At 43.4% G+C, this 17543-nt stretch overlaps 1 protein-coding gene across 2 annotated transcripts in view; it reads right to left on the bottom strand.

Moving 5' to 3' along the window:
• Positions 1–17543, bottom strand: part of LOC121582173 (transcription factor RFX3) — a 62428-nt gene that overhangs the window by 25853 nt on the left and 19032 nt on the right. Inside the window, exons 2-9 of one of the 2 annotated variants that reach the window (XM_041897797.2) lie at positions 15461–15585; positions 15292–15380; positions 9742–10015; positions 5778–5852; positions 5299–5480; positions 4938–5057; positions 2576–2700; positions 2127–2242 (exon numbers count right to left, since the gene is read on the bottom strand). In XM_041897797.2, coding sequence (XP_041753731.2) covers positions 2127–2242; positions 2576–2700; positions 4938–5057; positions 5299–5480; positions 5778–5852; positions 9742–10015; positions 15292–15380; positions 15461–15580 — 1101 coding nt within the window. In that variant the 5' untranslated portion in view covers positions 15581–15585. The remainder of the gene's footprint in view (positions 1–2126; positions 2243–2575; positions 2701–4937; positions 5058–5298; positions 5481–5777; positions 5853–9741; positions 10016–15291; positions 15381–15460; positions 15586–17543) is intronic. The other variant, XM_041897798.2, reaches the window with a different exon arrangement.

Below are 17543 nucleotides of genomic sequence, written 5' to 3'. Positions count from 1 at the left end.
GTCTGTCAGGTATGAACAGTGTGGTGATTTTATTTTTGAAATGCTGTGACAATACGCAGCATTTTGCCTAGAGTTTTAGCTTTCCCTTGGAGCTGGAGATTCACCGTGTTCAGGTGGCAGGTGATGTCAGTTAAAAAAGCCAGCTTTAATATCCACTGTGGATCATCCAGCTCTGGCTCCTCTCTCACCTTGCTTGCAACAAATTCACGGATTTGAGGAGGAGAGAGAGAAATCTTTCCAAAACTCTGCCACGAGACAGCCATCTCACCTCATTGTGAAATATCAAGTTGCTGTATTCTGTCTGGTATTCCTCCAGCAACTCACGGAATTGCCGGTGACTCAGTGCCCTAGCAATAATAATGTTCCCCACGCACACGACTTGCTGCATCACATTCTGTAAGTCACAGTCTTTGAGTTTAGCCACAAGTGCTTCCTGATGAATGATCCAATGAAACGTAACAAAAAAAAACAAAAAAAGAACCTCCTTCCCTCAGCCAGGGCATTGAAAATGGGTCGTGGATGGGTATTCCAGCATGACAATGACCCAAAACACACGGCCAAGGCAACAAAGGAGTGGCTCAAGAAGAGGCAAATTAAGGTCCTGGAGTGGCCATGCCAGTCTCCAGACCTTAATCCCATAGAACATCTGTGGAGGGAGCTGAAGGTTCGAGTTGCCAAACGTCAGCCTCGAAACCTTAATGACTTGGAGAAGATCTGCAAAGAGGAGTGGGACAAAATCCCTCCTGAGATGTGTGCAAACCTGGTGGCCAACTACAAGAAACATCTGACCTCTGTGGTTGCCAACAAGGGTTTTGCCACCAAGTACTAAGTCATGTTTTGCAGAGGGGTCAAATACTTATTTCCCTCATTAAAATGCAAATCAATTTATAACATTTTTGACATGCGTTTTTCTGAATTTTGTTGTTGTTATTCTGTCTCTCACTGTTCAAATAAACCTACCATTAAAATTATAGACTGATCATGTCTTTGTCAGTGGGCAAACGTACAAAATCAGCAGGGGATCAAATACTTTTTTCCCCTCACTGTACATCAGTGCTTTCATCAAGCGCAATACTAAAACACGGCACCATGGATGTCAGTAATCAGTTGCTTACCGATGTCTTCTATGCGTCTTGTTATGGTCGAGTCTGAGAGTTGCAGTCCCTTAATTTGCTTTAAAATGGCTTCCTTGTTTGTGAAATCAGCATACAATATTTTGGCTGACGCCAAAAAACATTATTTGACAATCTACGCGTCTGTGAAGGCCTTGTTTCTTGTGAGTAACCAAGCAATCGCAAATGTTGCCTCTGTCGTTTTCTCTGCAAAGTGCTAGATCTGTCCATTTGTTGTTGTCCTTTGAGTTGCGCCATTTTGTTGTTTCTGAGGTTGCTTTGTGGCAACCTCAGAGTGGTTAAAGTGGGCATGGTGTGACTGGAAATGTTGCTCTAAATTTGCTTTTTTAAAACAATTGACTGCCTTCTGGCAAATAAGACAAAGTGAGCTAGTCCCATCATGCATTACAAAAAAATAACATTACTTGTCTGTCCATTTCTCTTGGAACTTTCTGTGTTCTTCTTGAATCGACCGTATCCTTCTCTCAGCCACCGGAGCAACGTTAGCTAGCTGCATTTCCCCGACGCCATCTTCCTGATTTTCCTGGTTCTCCTGTGGTTGTTCGTTCATAGCTGTCACGTTGATCTCCAGCTCTTCCCCCTCATTTTCATTGTCAATAGATTTACGTTTTTTATTTACTTTTTATTTTTTATAAATCGATCCATGTCGACCAGACTGCAACATTTGTTAGTAGCAAACTGATATGTGTCGGTCGCTGTAGCTGAGCAGTTGCGTTCTATTTCGGCCTTTCTGTTCAACAGCTGCGCTATACTGTTATCTATCTGCCGTCCAGGGAACAATATATATATTCAATGAAGTGATTCAGGCCTGCTTTAAACACATTGAATTGAAATTGTATCATTGTTATGTATTATGAATGGAAAATAGGAAAATCACCGCAAGCAGCAAATTAAGGGCTCGCGGGCCGCATGTGCGCAATGAGTACCACTGCCGTAGAGAATAATACAAATTTTCCTGTAGAACTGTTTTAGAGGTGATGGATAATCTCTGACCTCACAGTGCTCTCTGTGCAGTGACTGGAGAGCTTTGATGTCGTCTGGGCTGATGTTGTCTACGTTGGTCTCTCCCAGGTCCAGCTCCGCAAAGTCTGGCAGCGCCCGCGACGCGTCTGTCAGGGAGAGACACATGGAAATCTGACAAGGTCAACAGCAATTCACGTTATGAATCCAGTAAAAAGCATAGAAACACAGGGGTAGATTTTTAACAAGGACATTCTGAAGGCTGAGAAAATCATATCAGTGGTTCATTGCAGAATATAACCGACAGGGGACCCCTTAGCAGACTGCTTACAGCACTCAGTGGAGGAGCACTTTCATCAAGTGGTATCAAACAACTTATTGTGTCATAAAAAGGCCTGCTGGGAACATCAAACAGTAGCAATCTATTGATGCTGAAAGTCACTTAGTCTACACACACAGAAGCATACACACTACTCACTCACCCAGGTACTGCTGGTGGTGCTGGCTCTGTGCGATGACGGTCTGCTCCGCTGCACTGGGGGTGTATTGGCCTCCGCCTGAGAAGTTCTCCCCAGATACACCATCAACCTTCTGCACCGGCTTAAACCTACAATGACAATGCCTCAGTCAGTACTGTTTGTGTATGTACACTGAGTATACCAAACATTAGGAACACCTTCCTAATATTGAGTTGTACCCCCCCTTTTGCCCTCAGAACAGCGTCAATTTGTCGGCGCATGGACTCTTTAAGGTGTCGAAAGCGTTCAACAGGGATGCTGGCCCATGTTGACTCCAATGTTTCCCACAGTTGTGTCAAGTTGGCTGGATGTCCTTTGGGTGGTGGACCATTCTTGATATACATGGTAAACTGTTGAGCGTGAAACACCCAGCAGCGTTGCAGTTCTTGACACAAACCGGTACGCCTGGCACCTACTACCATACCCCCTTCAAAAGGCACTTAAATATTTTGTCTTGCCTATTGACCCTCTGAATAGCACACACACACACAATCCATGTCTCAATTGTCTCAAGGCTTACAAGTCCTTCTTTGACCTGTCTCCTCCCCTTCATCTACACTGATTGAAGTGGATTTAACAACTGACATCAATAAGGGCTCATAGCTTTCACCTGGAATCAACTGGTCAATCTATGTCATGAAAAGAGCAGTGTTCTTAATGTTTTGTATACTCAGTGTAGGTATGCACTGTATGTACAGTGCATTCTGGAAAGTATTCAGACCCCTTCCTCCACATTTTGTTACGTTACAGCCTTATTCTAAAATGGATTAAATAAATAAAAATCCTCATCAATCTACTCACACAATACCCCATAATGACAAAGCGAAAACAGTTTTTTTTGACATTTTTGCAAATGTATTAAAAATAATAAACTGAAACACCTTATTTACATAACTATTCAGACCCTTTGCTATGAGACTCGAAATTGAGCTCAGGTGCATCCTGTTTCCATTGATCATCCTTGAGAGGTTTCTACAACTTGATTGGAGTCCACCTGTGGTAAATTCAATTGATTGGACATGATTTGGAAAGGCACACACCTGTCTATATAAGGTCCCACAGTTGACAGTGCATGTGTCAGAGCAAAAACCAAGCAATGAGGTCGAAGGAATTGTTCGTAGAGCTCTGAGACAGGATTGTGTCGAGGCACAGATCTGGGGAAAGGTACGAAAAAATGTCTGCAGCATTGAAGGTCCCCAAGAACACAGTGGCCTCCATCATTCTTAAATGGAAGAAGTTTGGAACCACCAATACTCTTCCTAGAGCTGTCCACCCGGCCAAACTGAGCAATCGGGGGAGAAGGGCCTTGGTAAGGGAGGTGACCAAGAACCCGATGGTCACTCCGACAGAACTCCAGAGTTCCTCTGTGGAGATGGGAGAACCTTCCAGAAGGACAACCATCTCTGCAGCACTCCACCAATCAGGCCTTTGTGGTAGAGTGGCCAGATAGAAGCCACTCCTCAGTAAAAGGCACATGACCGCCCACTTGGAGTTTGCCAAAAGGCACCTAAAGGACACTGACCATGAGAAACATTATTCTGAATGCCAAGAGTCACGTCTGAAGGAAACCTGGCACCATCCCTATGGTGAAGCATGGTGGTGGCAGCAACATGTTGTGGGGATGTTTTTCAGCGGCAGGGACTGGGAGACTAGTCAGGATCGAGGGAAAGATGAACGGAGCAAAGTACAGTGAGATCATTGATGAAAACCTGCTCCAGAGCGCTCAGGACCTCAGACTGGGGCAAAGGTTCACCTTCCAACAGGACAATGACCCTAAGCACACAGCCAAGACAATATAGGAGTGGCTTCGGGACAAGTCTCTGAATGTCATTGAGTGGCCCAGACAGAGCCCAGACTTGAACCCGATCGAACATCTCTGGAGAGACCTGAAAATAGCTGTGCAACGACGGTCCCCATCCAACCTGACAGAGCTTGAGAGGATCTGCAGAGAATAATAGGAGAAACTCCCCAAATACAGGTGTGCCAAGCTTGTATCGTCATACCCAAGAAGACTCAAGGCTGTAATAGTTGCCAAAGCTTTTTCAACAAAGTACTGAGTAAAGGGTCTGAATATTTATGTAAAAGTGATATTTCAGCTTTTTCTTTTAAATATAAATTTGCAAACATTTCTAAAAACCTGTTTTTGCTTTGTCATTATGGGGTATTGTGTGTAGATTGATGAGGGGAAAAAAACAATTTAATCCATTTTAGAATAAGGCTGTAACGTCAACAAAATGTGGAAAAAGTCAAGGGGTCTGAATACTTTCCGAATGCACTGTATGTATGTATGTATGTATGTATGTATGTATGTATGTATGTATTGTACCTCTGTTTCTGTTGGACAGGCTGCTGTCTGAGTGCCATGTACTGCATGTCCTCCTGCAGTCTGTTGAGAGGAGAGTCCGGCTTCAGCCGGATCCCATAGTAGTGGTACTTTGAGTTCCCTCTGCAACACACACACCGCCAGGAATGAACAAACAGCTAACAGTTCTCAGTGTTTCCCCTATATTCATGTAGCAGCGGTGGCCCACCACCAAAAATATGTAATTTGTTTATTTAATTATTTTTAAACATGCTGTAATACCAAACAAGAAATCATAATGGAGACAACCAAGGAAAAAAGGAAAGGACAAGACTGAACTGAAGGGGGGAGTTATCAGAGCGTGTCTGTCCTCTCAGTAGCTCACCTTGTGCCGAGGCGTCGCGTGCGTAGCCCCATGAAGATCGAGCGGATGAGTTTGCCGAAGGAGGCGGCGTTGACCGGGTCCAATTTCTGCTCCTGGCAGTGGCGCAAGTAGTGGTTGTAGAGGGTGGAGCGAGGCAGACTCACCCCTTCCGCAGTCTCATAGTTATCCAGTAGCCATTGCAGCTGTGGGGGAGAGAAGATATTATGTCAATTACACACATGTATGTCACTACAGTGCTCTGTAATCCACAGCAGATGCATGTTTCACCCCCACTTGTCTGTAAATATTAACACCCCCCTTCCCTAGCATTAAAAGCACAATTAACTAAAGCAGCGAAAAATTAAAATCTGAGCATAGGAAGCACCCCCCACCACCAGAGAGAAGGAGAGGGAGGGGCTAAGAGATAGATCTGGGAGGTACTAGAGAATGAGCACAGCTATACAGGGCAGGCAGGCGAGGCGTTTAGAGTGGCGACTTACATGGCTGTTGAGCAGCGAGCTTCTCTGACTGGATAAACCTTCAGTCTTTTGGAGCGTCTCAATCGCCATTTCAATCTGATAGACCAAGGAGCAAAAAAAATGGAAGGAAAAACAAAAAACAACAAAAGGAAAAAGTTGCAGTAGAATACTGATATAGTACTGACACACATAGAAAATCAGAAAAATCCAGAACAGATCCGAAAGCAAGCATCACCCAAACTAGTGCCAAAAGCCCAGCATAGCAAAGAGTTTAAACTTAAATTCACCTAACTGTCTTTTGAATTACATTTCCCATTATCTTAATGAACCAGAGTGCTAACAGAAAGTCAAGCGCCACAGTAATCAGAAGCTGTGAAACTACCATATTCAGCTACCAGAGGGCAGCACAGATCCACTGAGGTGGACCACACTCATTGCGCATGTTGGAGTGGATCACTTTTTTCAAGTCCTTTCAAAGTGTGTTGCGTTATGGTTTTAAAAATGGTCAGACTTATACTCCATGTCGACTGCATGAACTTTACAAAAATCATGTGATCAAAGGTCATGCAGTGTTTGATGAAGTCGCCTACAAGTTGCTGCACTTGCTTCTCACCTGCATTGTGTGAGGCACTATGTATCAACCAATCATTAGGATGTTTTTGTTTGACCCGTCTCAAAATACACATCAGCCAATTACAATTGTCGATTTACATGATAGTACACTACATTGTAGCTGGTTCCATCAGATAACCTGCCACACGTTAGCCCTTTGCCCTATGCTAACCTCACCAGATGACAGTGATGATTTCCTGGAACAAGTTCTACATCAGCCAATTACAAATGTTGACATAGATGGTGGTGAACAAACACTTTTCTATAAGAGCATCCTTAACAAAGTCACGCACTCTCGTTATCATCCTACAGATGGCAGTATTGCAGTAATAGTGTTACGTTTTTTTAAAGAAGTTTATCGCGAGTCCAGACTCGAACCCACATTGGCGAGCATCCACACTAGAGGAAAGTTCAATGTTTATCGTTCTACAGTACACCTGTCAATCAACTGATCAACACATCCTACTGCATGCTGTAGGCCTATTAATAAAGTGGTAACACAAGATCATTCAGTGCTTTCAGGCTGTCTTCATTGTCATAGTGACAACTGCAAATAATGCAATGAAAAATAACAAAATACGGTATTTAAATGTATTAATTCAACAGCAAACGCTGTTTAGCCAGCACATCTTTTACAGCATGTCATTGCTTGCCTCGTTGCTCAAGTGTTTCACCTTGATTGTGTAAGGCATATAGGCTACACTGTACTGTACTGATTGTGTAAGGCATTTAGGCTACACTGTACAATGTTTTATATGCGTTTTTATAAATCATCTACTTTGTCACATATGCGTTATCTGACTTGAGCACCAACAGTGGAGTTTTTTTTCCTCAAAAAACCTTCCCCACGGGGAAATTCACGGCCACCGTACCTTGCCGTCGCTGGCCTTACTACCTTAGTAGATCACGCCACCAATTAATGATAGCAGTAAAGCTAAAATTACAGCTACACTAAATATACACAAAACTATGTGGACACCCCTTCAACCCTTCAAATCAGTGGATTCAGTTATTTCAGCCACACCCGTTGCTGACAGGTGTATAAAATTGAGCACACAGCCATGCAATCTCCATAGACAAACATTAGCTGTAGAAGGGCCTTGCTGAAGAGCTCCGTTACTTTCAACGTGGCACCGTCATAGAATGCTTCCTTTCCAAGAAGTCAGTTCGTCAGATTTCTGCCCTGCTAGAGCTGCCCCAGTCAACTGTAAGTGCTATTATTGTGAAGTGGAAGCGTCTAGGAGCAACAACGGCTCAGCCGTGAAGTGGTAGGCCACACAAGCTCACAGAACGGGACCGCCGAGTGCTGAAGCGCGTAAAAATCGTCTGTCCTCGGTTGCAACACTCACTACCGAGTTCCAAACTGCCTCTGGAAGCAACGTCAGCACAAGAACTGTTCGTCTGGAGCTTCATGAAATGGGTTTCCATGGCCGAGCAGCCACACACAAGCCTAAGATCACCAATGCCAAGCATCGGCTGGAGTGGTGTAAAGCTCACCGCCATTGGACTCTGGAGCAGTGGAAACGCGTTCTCTAGAGTGATGAATCACACTTCACCATCTGGCAGTCTGACGGACGAATCTGGGTTTGGCGGATGCCAGGAGAACGCTACCTGCCCCAATGCATAGTGCCAACTGTAAAGTTTGGTAGAGGAGGAATAATGGTCTGGGACTGTTTTTCATGGTTCGGGCTAGGCCCCTTAGTTGCAGGGAAGGGAAATCTTAACGCTACAGCACACAATGACATTACAGACAATTCTGTGCTTCCAACTTTGTAGCAACAGTTTGGGGAAGGCCCTTTCCTGTTTCAGCATGACAATTTACATTTTAGTCATTTAGCAGACGCTCTTATCCAGAGCGACTTACAGTTATAGTGAGTGCATCATTTTTTTTTTTTTCATACAATGCCCCCGGGCACAAAGCGAGATCCATACAGAAATGGTTTGTCGAGATCGGTGCGGAAGAACTTGACTGGCCTGCACAGAGCCCTGACCTCAACCTCATCAAATACCTTTGGAATGAATTGGAATGCCGACTGCGAGCCAGGCATAATCGCCAAACATCAGTGCCCGACTTCACTAATGCTCTTATGGCTGAATGGATCAAGTCCATGCAGCAATGTTCCAACATCTAGTGGAAAGCCTTCCCAGAAGAGTGGAGGCAGTTATAGCAGCAAAGGGGGGACCAACTCCATATTAATGCCCATGATTTTGGAATGAGATGTTCGACGAGCAGCTGTCCACATACTTTTGGTCATGTAGTGTATTTAACAAGACCACGAGCATCAGACTTATTTTTGTAAAAACAATTTACGAATATAAAACGTACATGTTGTATAATCCTCCTACGTCTTTATTGCTGTGAAAGCACATGAATGTGTGTCAAGCCGATAGGCGAAAACGTGAACATTTTGTCTAACGTTAGTACTAATAGCCTATCCAAGTATGCCTAAATGCAATATTGGCACAAAACATTTTGTTACAGACCAATTTAACAAAAGTAAATCTTGAATTTGAAGGTTTAAAATATCCCTCTGGTGGCCAGGGTTGATTTTAATAAATGCCATTGGTTGGTGGATATAAAGTCTAAGATCTTTGATAGGCTGATGCGGAATTTTGTTACAGGAAATAATCACAGTCATCTGGTGAGGTTAGCATAGGGCTAACGTGTGCCAGATTATCTGATGGGACCAGCTACAATATAGCGTTCGACGATTTTAACTGGCTGATGCACATTTTTAGACAGAGAAACTGTTTACATTTAAACGGTTTCTAATGTTCGCAAGTTTGGCCCCGTTATGTTTTCAGTTTGTGAGTGTGTGATATGGGGGTATAAAATTATTCGACATTATACAGAAAAACATTTATAAATAATAGCAGCTTTGTTGACACTGCCCTGTTGGTCTGAGCCTTGCTGTTGGAAAACCACTACAGTGTCCGACTTTTGGCTGTCGAAGATGCACCTTCTGACTTCACTTGCCGACTTCCATCTACAATCGTCTTCGTTAGGCTTACTGCTCAAACACACCCACTGTGTTTTGTCTTAAAAGCTTCACTACACAGTAAAGCAGTACTAACAAATATTATGGTGATTACTATTTATTTACACTTTAGTTAAAACACAGCACGAGAGGAAATTCCATTTCACATTACTGGATGGGTAGATACCTATAAAAAGTACTAGCTGAGAAGACCACAGGACAGAGGGAGACTGGACAAAATAACATTCTCAGACACTGACATAAAGTAGCTAAGTGGTGCTATAGTTACTCAAGAAAGGCTTCAGATATGCATAATGACAGGCAGGAGAGAGTGGCTTGATAGACCGACTTACAGGACAGACAGGACAAGAAGAGTAAGTAAAGGGGGGCCGTACACTCACAGTGGACGGGGAGGCTCGGGTAGTCTGGGTGGCTGGGTGGGGGGCAGAGTTGTCCATGGAGTTGCCCCCGATGAGGTAGGCTCCAGAGCTGCTGATGATCTGCCCCCCGGCCAGACCCATGGTCAGACCCCCGTTCCCCCCTCCATTGTTGGCCATGCCATTGGACAACACCACCGTGGACACCTCGGATGAGCTTCCCTGCGTGTCAAAGTAGCTCCCTCCACTGTTCTGGCTGTACAGCTGGGGCTCGGAGTACGAGTATGTCCGTCTGGGCAAAAACAGTGGAGGGAAAAGTTAGGAATTTAAGCCCCAGAGCGATAGGTCAGGCTAATTTCCCTTTACATAAAGGCAAGTTTGAATAGTGCTAGAGTGCCTATTTGATGTGAATTAGCGTTGCCATTCTGAGCCTTCACGGGCATGCAATATTCCTGTGAAAGTGGAGTTTCCATAGTTACACAAATCACCTGAGGAGTAGCCGTGCCTACAAAGATTTGTGTGATTGTCGTTTCTCTCTGCAGTGACTCAGACCATTACCCTGGCCTCTGATATAATGACACCCTTCAGTGGCTTGACACAACAGGTGTTGTGGACCAGAAACATATTCTCTCTCTCAGACCTATATACAGTTGAAGTCTGAAGTTTACATACACTAAAGGTTGGAGTCATTATAACTCGTTTTTCAACCACTCCACAAATTTCCTGTTAACAAACTATAGTTTTGACAAGTAATTTTTCAAACAATTGTTTACAGACAGATTATTTCACTTATAATTCACTGTATCACAATTCCAGTGGGTCAGAAGTTTACATACACTAAGTTGACTGTGCCTTTAAACAGCTTGGAAAATTCCAGAAAATGATGTCATGGCTTTAGAAGCTTATGATAGGCTAATTGACATCATTTGAGTCAATTGGAGGTGTACCTGTGGATGTATATCAAGGCCTACCTTCAAACTCAGTGCCTCTTTGCTTGACATCATGGGAAAATCAAAAGAAATCAGACAAGACCTCAGAAAAAAATGTGTAGACCTCCACAAGTCTGGTTCATCCTTGGGAGCAATTTCCAAAAAGGTACCATGTTCATCTGTACAAACAATAGTACGCGAGTATAAACACCATGGGACCACGCAGCCGTCATACCGCTCAGGAAGGAGATGCGTTCTGTCTCCTAGAGATTAACGTACTTTGGTGTGAAAAGTGCAAATCAATCCCAGAACAACAGCAAAGGACCTTGTGAAGATGCTGGAGGAAACAGGTACAAAAGTATCTATATCCACAGTAAAACGAGTCCTATATCGACATAACCTGAAAGGCCGCTCAGCAAGGAAGAAGCAACTGCTCCAAAACCGCCATAAAAAAGCCAGACTACGGTTTGCAACTGCACATGGGGACAAAGATCGTACTTTTTGGAGAAATGTCCTCTGGTCTGATGAAACAAAAATAGAACGGTTTGGCCATAATGACCATCGTTATGTTTGGAGGAAAAAGGGGGTCCTTGCAAGCCGAAGAACACGATCCCAACCGTGAAGCACGGGGGTGGCAGCATCATGCTGTGGGGGTGCTTTGCTGCAGGAGGGACTGGTGCACTTCACAAAATAGATGGCATCATGAGAAAGGAAAATTATGTGGATATATTGAAGCAACATCTCAAGACATCCGTCAGGAAGTTAAAGCTTGGTCGCAAATGGGTCTTCCAAATTTGTGGCAAAATGGCTTAAGGACAACAAAGTCAAGGTATTGGAGTGGCAAAGCCACTACTAGGATTAAATGTCAGGAATTGTGAAAAACTGAGTTTAAATGTATTTGGCTAAGGTGTATGTAAACTTCCGACTTCAACTGTACATTCCCCTACGTATTCATATGGGACAGTGAAGCTAAAACTTTACATTTGGCTCTATACTCTATTTTGGATTTGAGATCAAAGTTTCATATGAAGTGACAGTACAGCATGTCACCTTTTATTTGAGGATATTTTCATACATATGTTTTACCGTTAAGAAATGAATGCACTTTATGTATCTAGTCCTCCCATTTGAAGGTGTCATAAGTATTTGAACAAATTCACAAAGTTTAGTATTTAGTCTAGGGTTGTCACGGTACCTCAATTTTGACTTCCATACGGATACCAGGTTTAGTATCACAATACTCGATACCATCACAATACTCGATACGCAAAAAAAACAAGGCGTATTAGCCAGTCACAGAATGGCACTTGATCCAGACAGATCTTTTGAGTTCAATATCATTACATTTGAAATGTTATATGTCCAGACAGCCATGTATACATTAATGAATTTGACTTGAATAACTTAATAGTAATCATTTATTTGAATGGTAAATCTCTAATAAACTGGGTAAATCAAGGCCTATTCATAATACAGGGAAATGCATAGTCAATAGGAGTGTGTGCATGCATTGAGTTATTGAGCTTGATTTGGCTGCTTTCATAGGGCTACAGAGGAAAAACAATCAGTTTCCCTTCCATTTGGGACTTATGTTATTGTACAGATGAACAAGATTTGCATAGAAGAAGCAATCTCTTATTTTATAAAGTGTACGCTGTCTCTTTTAAAGACCCAGTAATGAAGTCATTCACACACACGGTCAGTTGCTCCGAGGGAGAGACGTGAGGCGAGTGAGATTAACTGAATTAATAGTTTGTGGTGACAATCAGCTTTGAAATCAGCATATTTTGCATTATGGTTTGCACATTATCACAAAAAAGTACTAGGGTAGTGAATTGATGTTAGCTTCAGCTGTAAGCTAGCAAGGAAAGTTAGCCTACAAAGCTGGAACTAACAGTTTATTCTTGCATTGTAAAGTGTTCTAGTCTGTAATGGACATTGTTTTGACATTGTGTTGAAACTGTGTGTTAGCTTCTGTGCAGCATGAGTGGGAAGCTAACGTTACGCAGCCCAGACTCCCAATGAGTGCAGTTGTTCCTCAGGACAGGCTAGCGCTAGCAATTAGTATGTGGAGCAGGCACGGTGCACTCGCGCTATAAAGGAGACATCGACTGCGCTGATAGACAGACTTGATCCTCTCTCAATCAGTAGACGAAGTGAGACACATTTGACAGAAGTACTGAAAGTAACAAACATTTGAGTACCGAACCGTTTTTCATGTTCTAGTATCAAAAAAGTACAGACGTTTCGGTATACCGTGCAACACTAATGTATTGTGACATTTTGGAGTCAATTTTATTGTAAATAAGAATGTAATGTTTCTGAACGAGGCTACATTAATGTGGATGCTACGTTGATTACGGATAATCAAGAATGAATCGTGAATAATGATGAGTGAGAAAGTTAGAGGCATAATTATCACATGACAAAATACATTATTTACCATTCATTTCTATTTGGCACAACATAATCCGAAACACAACCAAAACAAACTGCAAATGCATCTAACAAATGTGTAGTCACAAGCTTGATGTAGTCATTGCATGCTAGGAATATGGGATCAAATACTAAACTTGACTAAATGTAATACATTATAAGTGAATTTGTCCACATACTTTTAAAAGGTTGGGCCAAGATACATAAAGTGCTTTCATTTCTAAACGGTAAAACAGATATGTAATAAAATACCCTCAAATAAAAAGGTGACATTCTGTACTCTCGCCTCATAAAAAAATAAACAACGTCGGGTGCTGGATCCTCGTACATATTTTTAGTGCAGCAATAAAAAGGTCAATTTAAGTTTATTTACCAGAGTGCTGTCCTATTTCTGTTATCTCGCCTCATAAAACATTTGATCTCAAATCCAAAGCCAAATTAAAAGCGTCACTGTCCAAAAATAAATGTACCCACACTGCTCGCGCACATCAACGAGCGTCTGCGTAGCCAGGCGCTAAAATAGAACTTGGTTCTATTTGTGACGCTTGACGCACTGCAAGTCCTGCCTCTCCCATCTCCTCATTGGTTTTTAGGAGCATATACCCACGTGGGTGATTGAAAGATGAACTGAGGTCCACACTCCAGTCCAGTTGGTGGTGCTAATGCATCTTAAAGTTGTTTGCCAACTGCCATATAAAGTCCAAAGTAGAAGAAGAAGCCTGAAGGAGGAGAGATTACTAGAAACAAACTCGGTTTACCCTTTTATCTGTGGATTAATTGTCGGAGTAGAGGACCTTGTGCATTTCAGGTAAAATAACAACCCAATGTTTATCTCCTAGGACAAATTTGCTAGCTAAATTGCCATAAATGTTTAATGCTTTTCGACCTGTCCCCAAGTTAATATAGTTGGTTCGTTTTGATATTTCAACCTGCGTCTCCTGATCGCGTCTGGAGTGGGTGGACAAAATCAACTTGTGGACGGTCTGGTCAGCATGTAACATGACCACACCGCGTGCGTTGCAAATAAATGTACACATACATGTTATTAAATCATTGCACCCACACCGCTCGCGCGTGTCTGCATAGCCAGGCACTAAAATAGAACTTGGTTCTATTTGTGACACTTGACGTGCTGCAAGTCCCGCCTCTCCCATCTCCTCATTGGTTTTTAGGAGCATATACCCACGTGGGCGATTGAAAGATTAACTGAGGTCCACACTCCAGTCCAGTTGATGGTAATGCACCTTAAAGTTGGTTGCCAACCGCCATATAAAGTCCAAAGAAGAAGAAGCAGCCTGAAGGAGGAGAGATTACTAGAAACAGACTCGGTTTACCCTTTTATCTGTAGATTAATTGTCAGAGTAGAGGACCTTGTGCATTTCAGGTAAAATAACAACCCAATGTTTATATCCCAGGACAAATTAGCTAGCAACAGCAAGCTCGCTAGCTAAATTGCCATAAATGTTTAATGCTTTTCGAACTGTCCCCAAATTTATATAGTTCGTTTTGATATTTCAACCTGCTTGTCCCGATCGTGTCTGATGTGGGTGGACAAAATCAACATGCGCGCGATGGCGCACGCGTGCGAGCGGTGTGGTTAGCATGTAAGACCTATGCCAGAACTCTGGAGAGATACCAGGTTATGGAGGAAAGTTTAGGGCACTGGAATGATTCTTGTTGACAAATCATCTGAACAGTAAGAAATAACCCCTGCCCTTTTTTCATGTACTCTTTTGTTGGGTAGTATATCTACTTCTATACCCAACAGAGAGCTGTGGAGGGGACAAGCAGCTGGTACGAACACACTGTTAACAGACTCAAATAGTAAGTGGGTGTGTGCTCAGCTCACTTGTTCTGCCCTGAAGTTAGACTGTGTTGAGCTAGCCTGTTAGCCAGGCCTTGCCCCTCCATCAGAGACTGCTGTCTGTGACTGTGTGTGTAACTCACTATGGAACAGCCACAGCCTGTGGCGTACGCAGCACTTATTGATACTCCAGGTCATCTCCAGGTGACTGCACACAATCCCACTGTGCTTCACTGTGCCTGTGCTTACTCCCTCTGCGCCTGCCATGTGTGTGTGGCAGAACTGCTGCTGTGAAGTGACTTTAGCTGTTGCCATTGACTACAGAGAAGACGTTAAAGCCACTGGGTTGTGCCACTGCAGAGTGAGTGGCAAAGGCAGCGGTGGTTGAGCAACACTCACATGGTTCCGTTGGTGTAGACGCCACTGTTCTCCTCCACGTACTGCACCTGTGCTGGGTATACATGCTGAACCTGTTGAACAGTCTGGGTCTGCAACGGCAGGGCAACAAGTTAGAAATGACACGCACACACAGTACACACACCGACAGACACACACACAGCGTGTTTACCTGCTGCTGGACAGGCACCTGAGAGGTCACCTGCTGGGAGGAGCCTGTGGGCTGCACAGGGACGGCGGTCTGGAGAGGGACGGTGGAGGCGGAGTCTGCGCCTGCCTCAGGGGTCTGCATGGCGCCTGCAGGAGAGAGAGGACACATTGGTCAACTGGGTACCACCAGAGCCATCGATGGAGGGGAGCACATTGATAGACGGACTATACAGAAGCGCAAGCTCTTCTCTGGCCTGGCGCCAAAGTGGCAGAACAAACTCCACTGCAACGAACTCCACAAGCAACCTTCTTCTCAATTTGGTTTGCATGCACAGTACCAGGACAATTTAAGTGCTAACTAAAAGGTGTGTCTAGGTCTGGGAGTTTAAAATCAATATCACTCACAGAGACATCAATTCTAGATTATATCTATGGTATTACTGTACCCAGGTTCCCTAATGAACAGTGATTATTCAGTTACTGGGAAGACAGGAAGTAAGCTTCTCTCAACCAATCATCTATGCACAACATGCACTAATACAGTCACAATACCATATCATTATTCTATGGTATAATTGGAATAAGAATACTGACTCTCAATTGGACAGTTACTGTACACACAGACTCAGTGCTCAAGCTCCAACAGGGTATAAGCAACTCATCACATTGACTGCACCGATGTTATTCTGACTGCTGTGCTGATAGAACAGGCAGCTGTGGCCAGCAGTACTGAATGTACTGAGGGTAGTGAGGGTAGTGTATGAGTCAGTGGTCTGAGCAGCGAGCCCTTGTCTCCTGTCTCCATGTTCACAGCAATAATAAAATGGTTAATATTTAACAGCCCTAATGAGCTTCTCTTTCTCTCTCTGCTCTCACAAATCTGTTCCCTTTACAACTTCCAACAATTTTTTTTGTCATTCAGACATTCTTTGATTAATTTCTTGCCAAACCCATTTAGGCTAATTTTGTGAAAATCTGGTCGTATTTGTCAAACCACGGTTTTTACTTTGTTCTCTCACCTCTGCATTGGAACAAATGTATAGATGTCCAAAAATGTAGCTTGTGTCAGAGATTTAGAATCCATCTTTATTGGCTAATGACCCAACCCTGAACACACAGAGCTAATGTGAGATGAGGACTTGGGCAGAGGGAGACAATTACAGTAAAGCAGCATGTAGGCTAATCATAGAACAGCCACCTCTCCTCCTCCTGCTCTGTCCTCCGTGGTGACCCCCTCCCCCTCCCCTCCTCAACTTAGTTTCCATGACCAAGCCTCTCCTGGTTAATTAACCTGTCTCCTAAGAGCTCTGGATCTCTCCAGGGTCTGCCTGTTCTCCTCCACCTCCTTCTCTCCCTCCTACTCCTCTTCATCTTCTGTGATATACCAGAGGTTAACAGATGTTGTTGTGCTCAGATGCATTTCTCCCTTCATAATGTTTGATTGTACAGCACAGTATAGTACATGCACAGGGTGGCAATCAGCGTCGTTTCCTTTGAACTCAAGAGGCTGGATTGAATAGTATTTTCTTCCATCCTGTATTGCTAAAACACTAAAACAGTTGAGCACTGATTCAGACGGTGGTTCTCCATGCTGTTCACAGAAAGAACCAGAGACCAGTCAGTCAGACCATTCTGCTATTGTTGTTCTGTGCCGTCAGTCACGACTCAAACTGAAACCTCTCAGATGAAGGAACATAGCCTATACTTTTATGGTGCAGCAGAGGCTGAAGACAAGTATTCCCCTTGTTTCTATAATGTATTAGCCTACCATTTGATAAAACCCAAGACAGAAAGACTTTCAAAATTCTGAAGAGCTCTCAGCATCCGGTGAAGATTAAAATCCTTCATGATTCAAGTCACTTATCATTCCATCTCTGATATGATGGCCTTTTAATGTCTCTCAGTAAAATGCATATGTTTTGCTGATAGCCTGACATCATGGCGTAAAAAGCTCCAGAAGCCCAGGTACCTGATCACAGGGCGATGCTAGTAGGAAGGCAGCAGCCGACAGAAACTAACAGTGACAATCAGTGCCAGGTAGGGCTGTGACGGTCATGGAATTTTGGATGACTGTTATTGGCCAGCCATATGACTGCGGTCAACTG

Source organism: Coregonus clupeaformis, chromosome 15 (genome assembly GCF_020615455.1).
Source record: "Coregonus clupeaformis isolate EN_2021a chromosome 15, ASM2061545v1, whole genome shotgun sequence".
NCBI lineage: Eukaryota > Metazoa > Chordata > Actinopteri > Salmoniformes > Salmonidae > Coregonus > Coregonus clupeaformis.
This window is presented reverse-complemented; position numbering and strand designations above follow the sequence as displayed.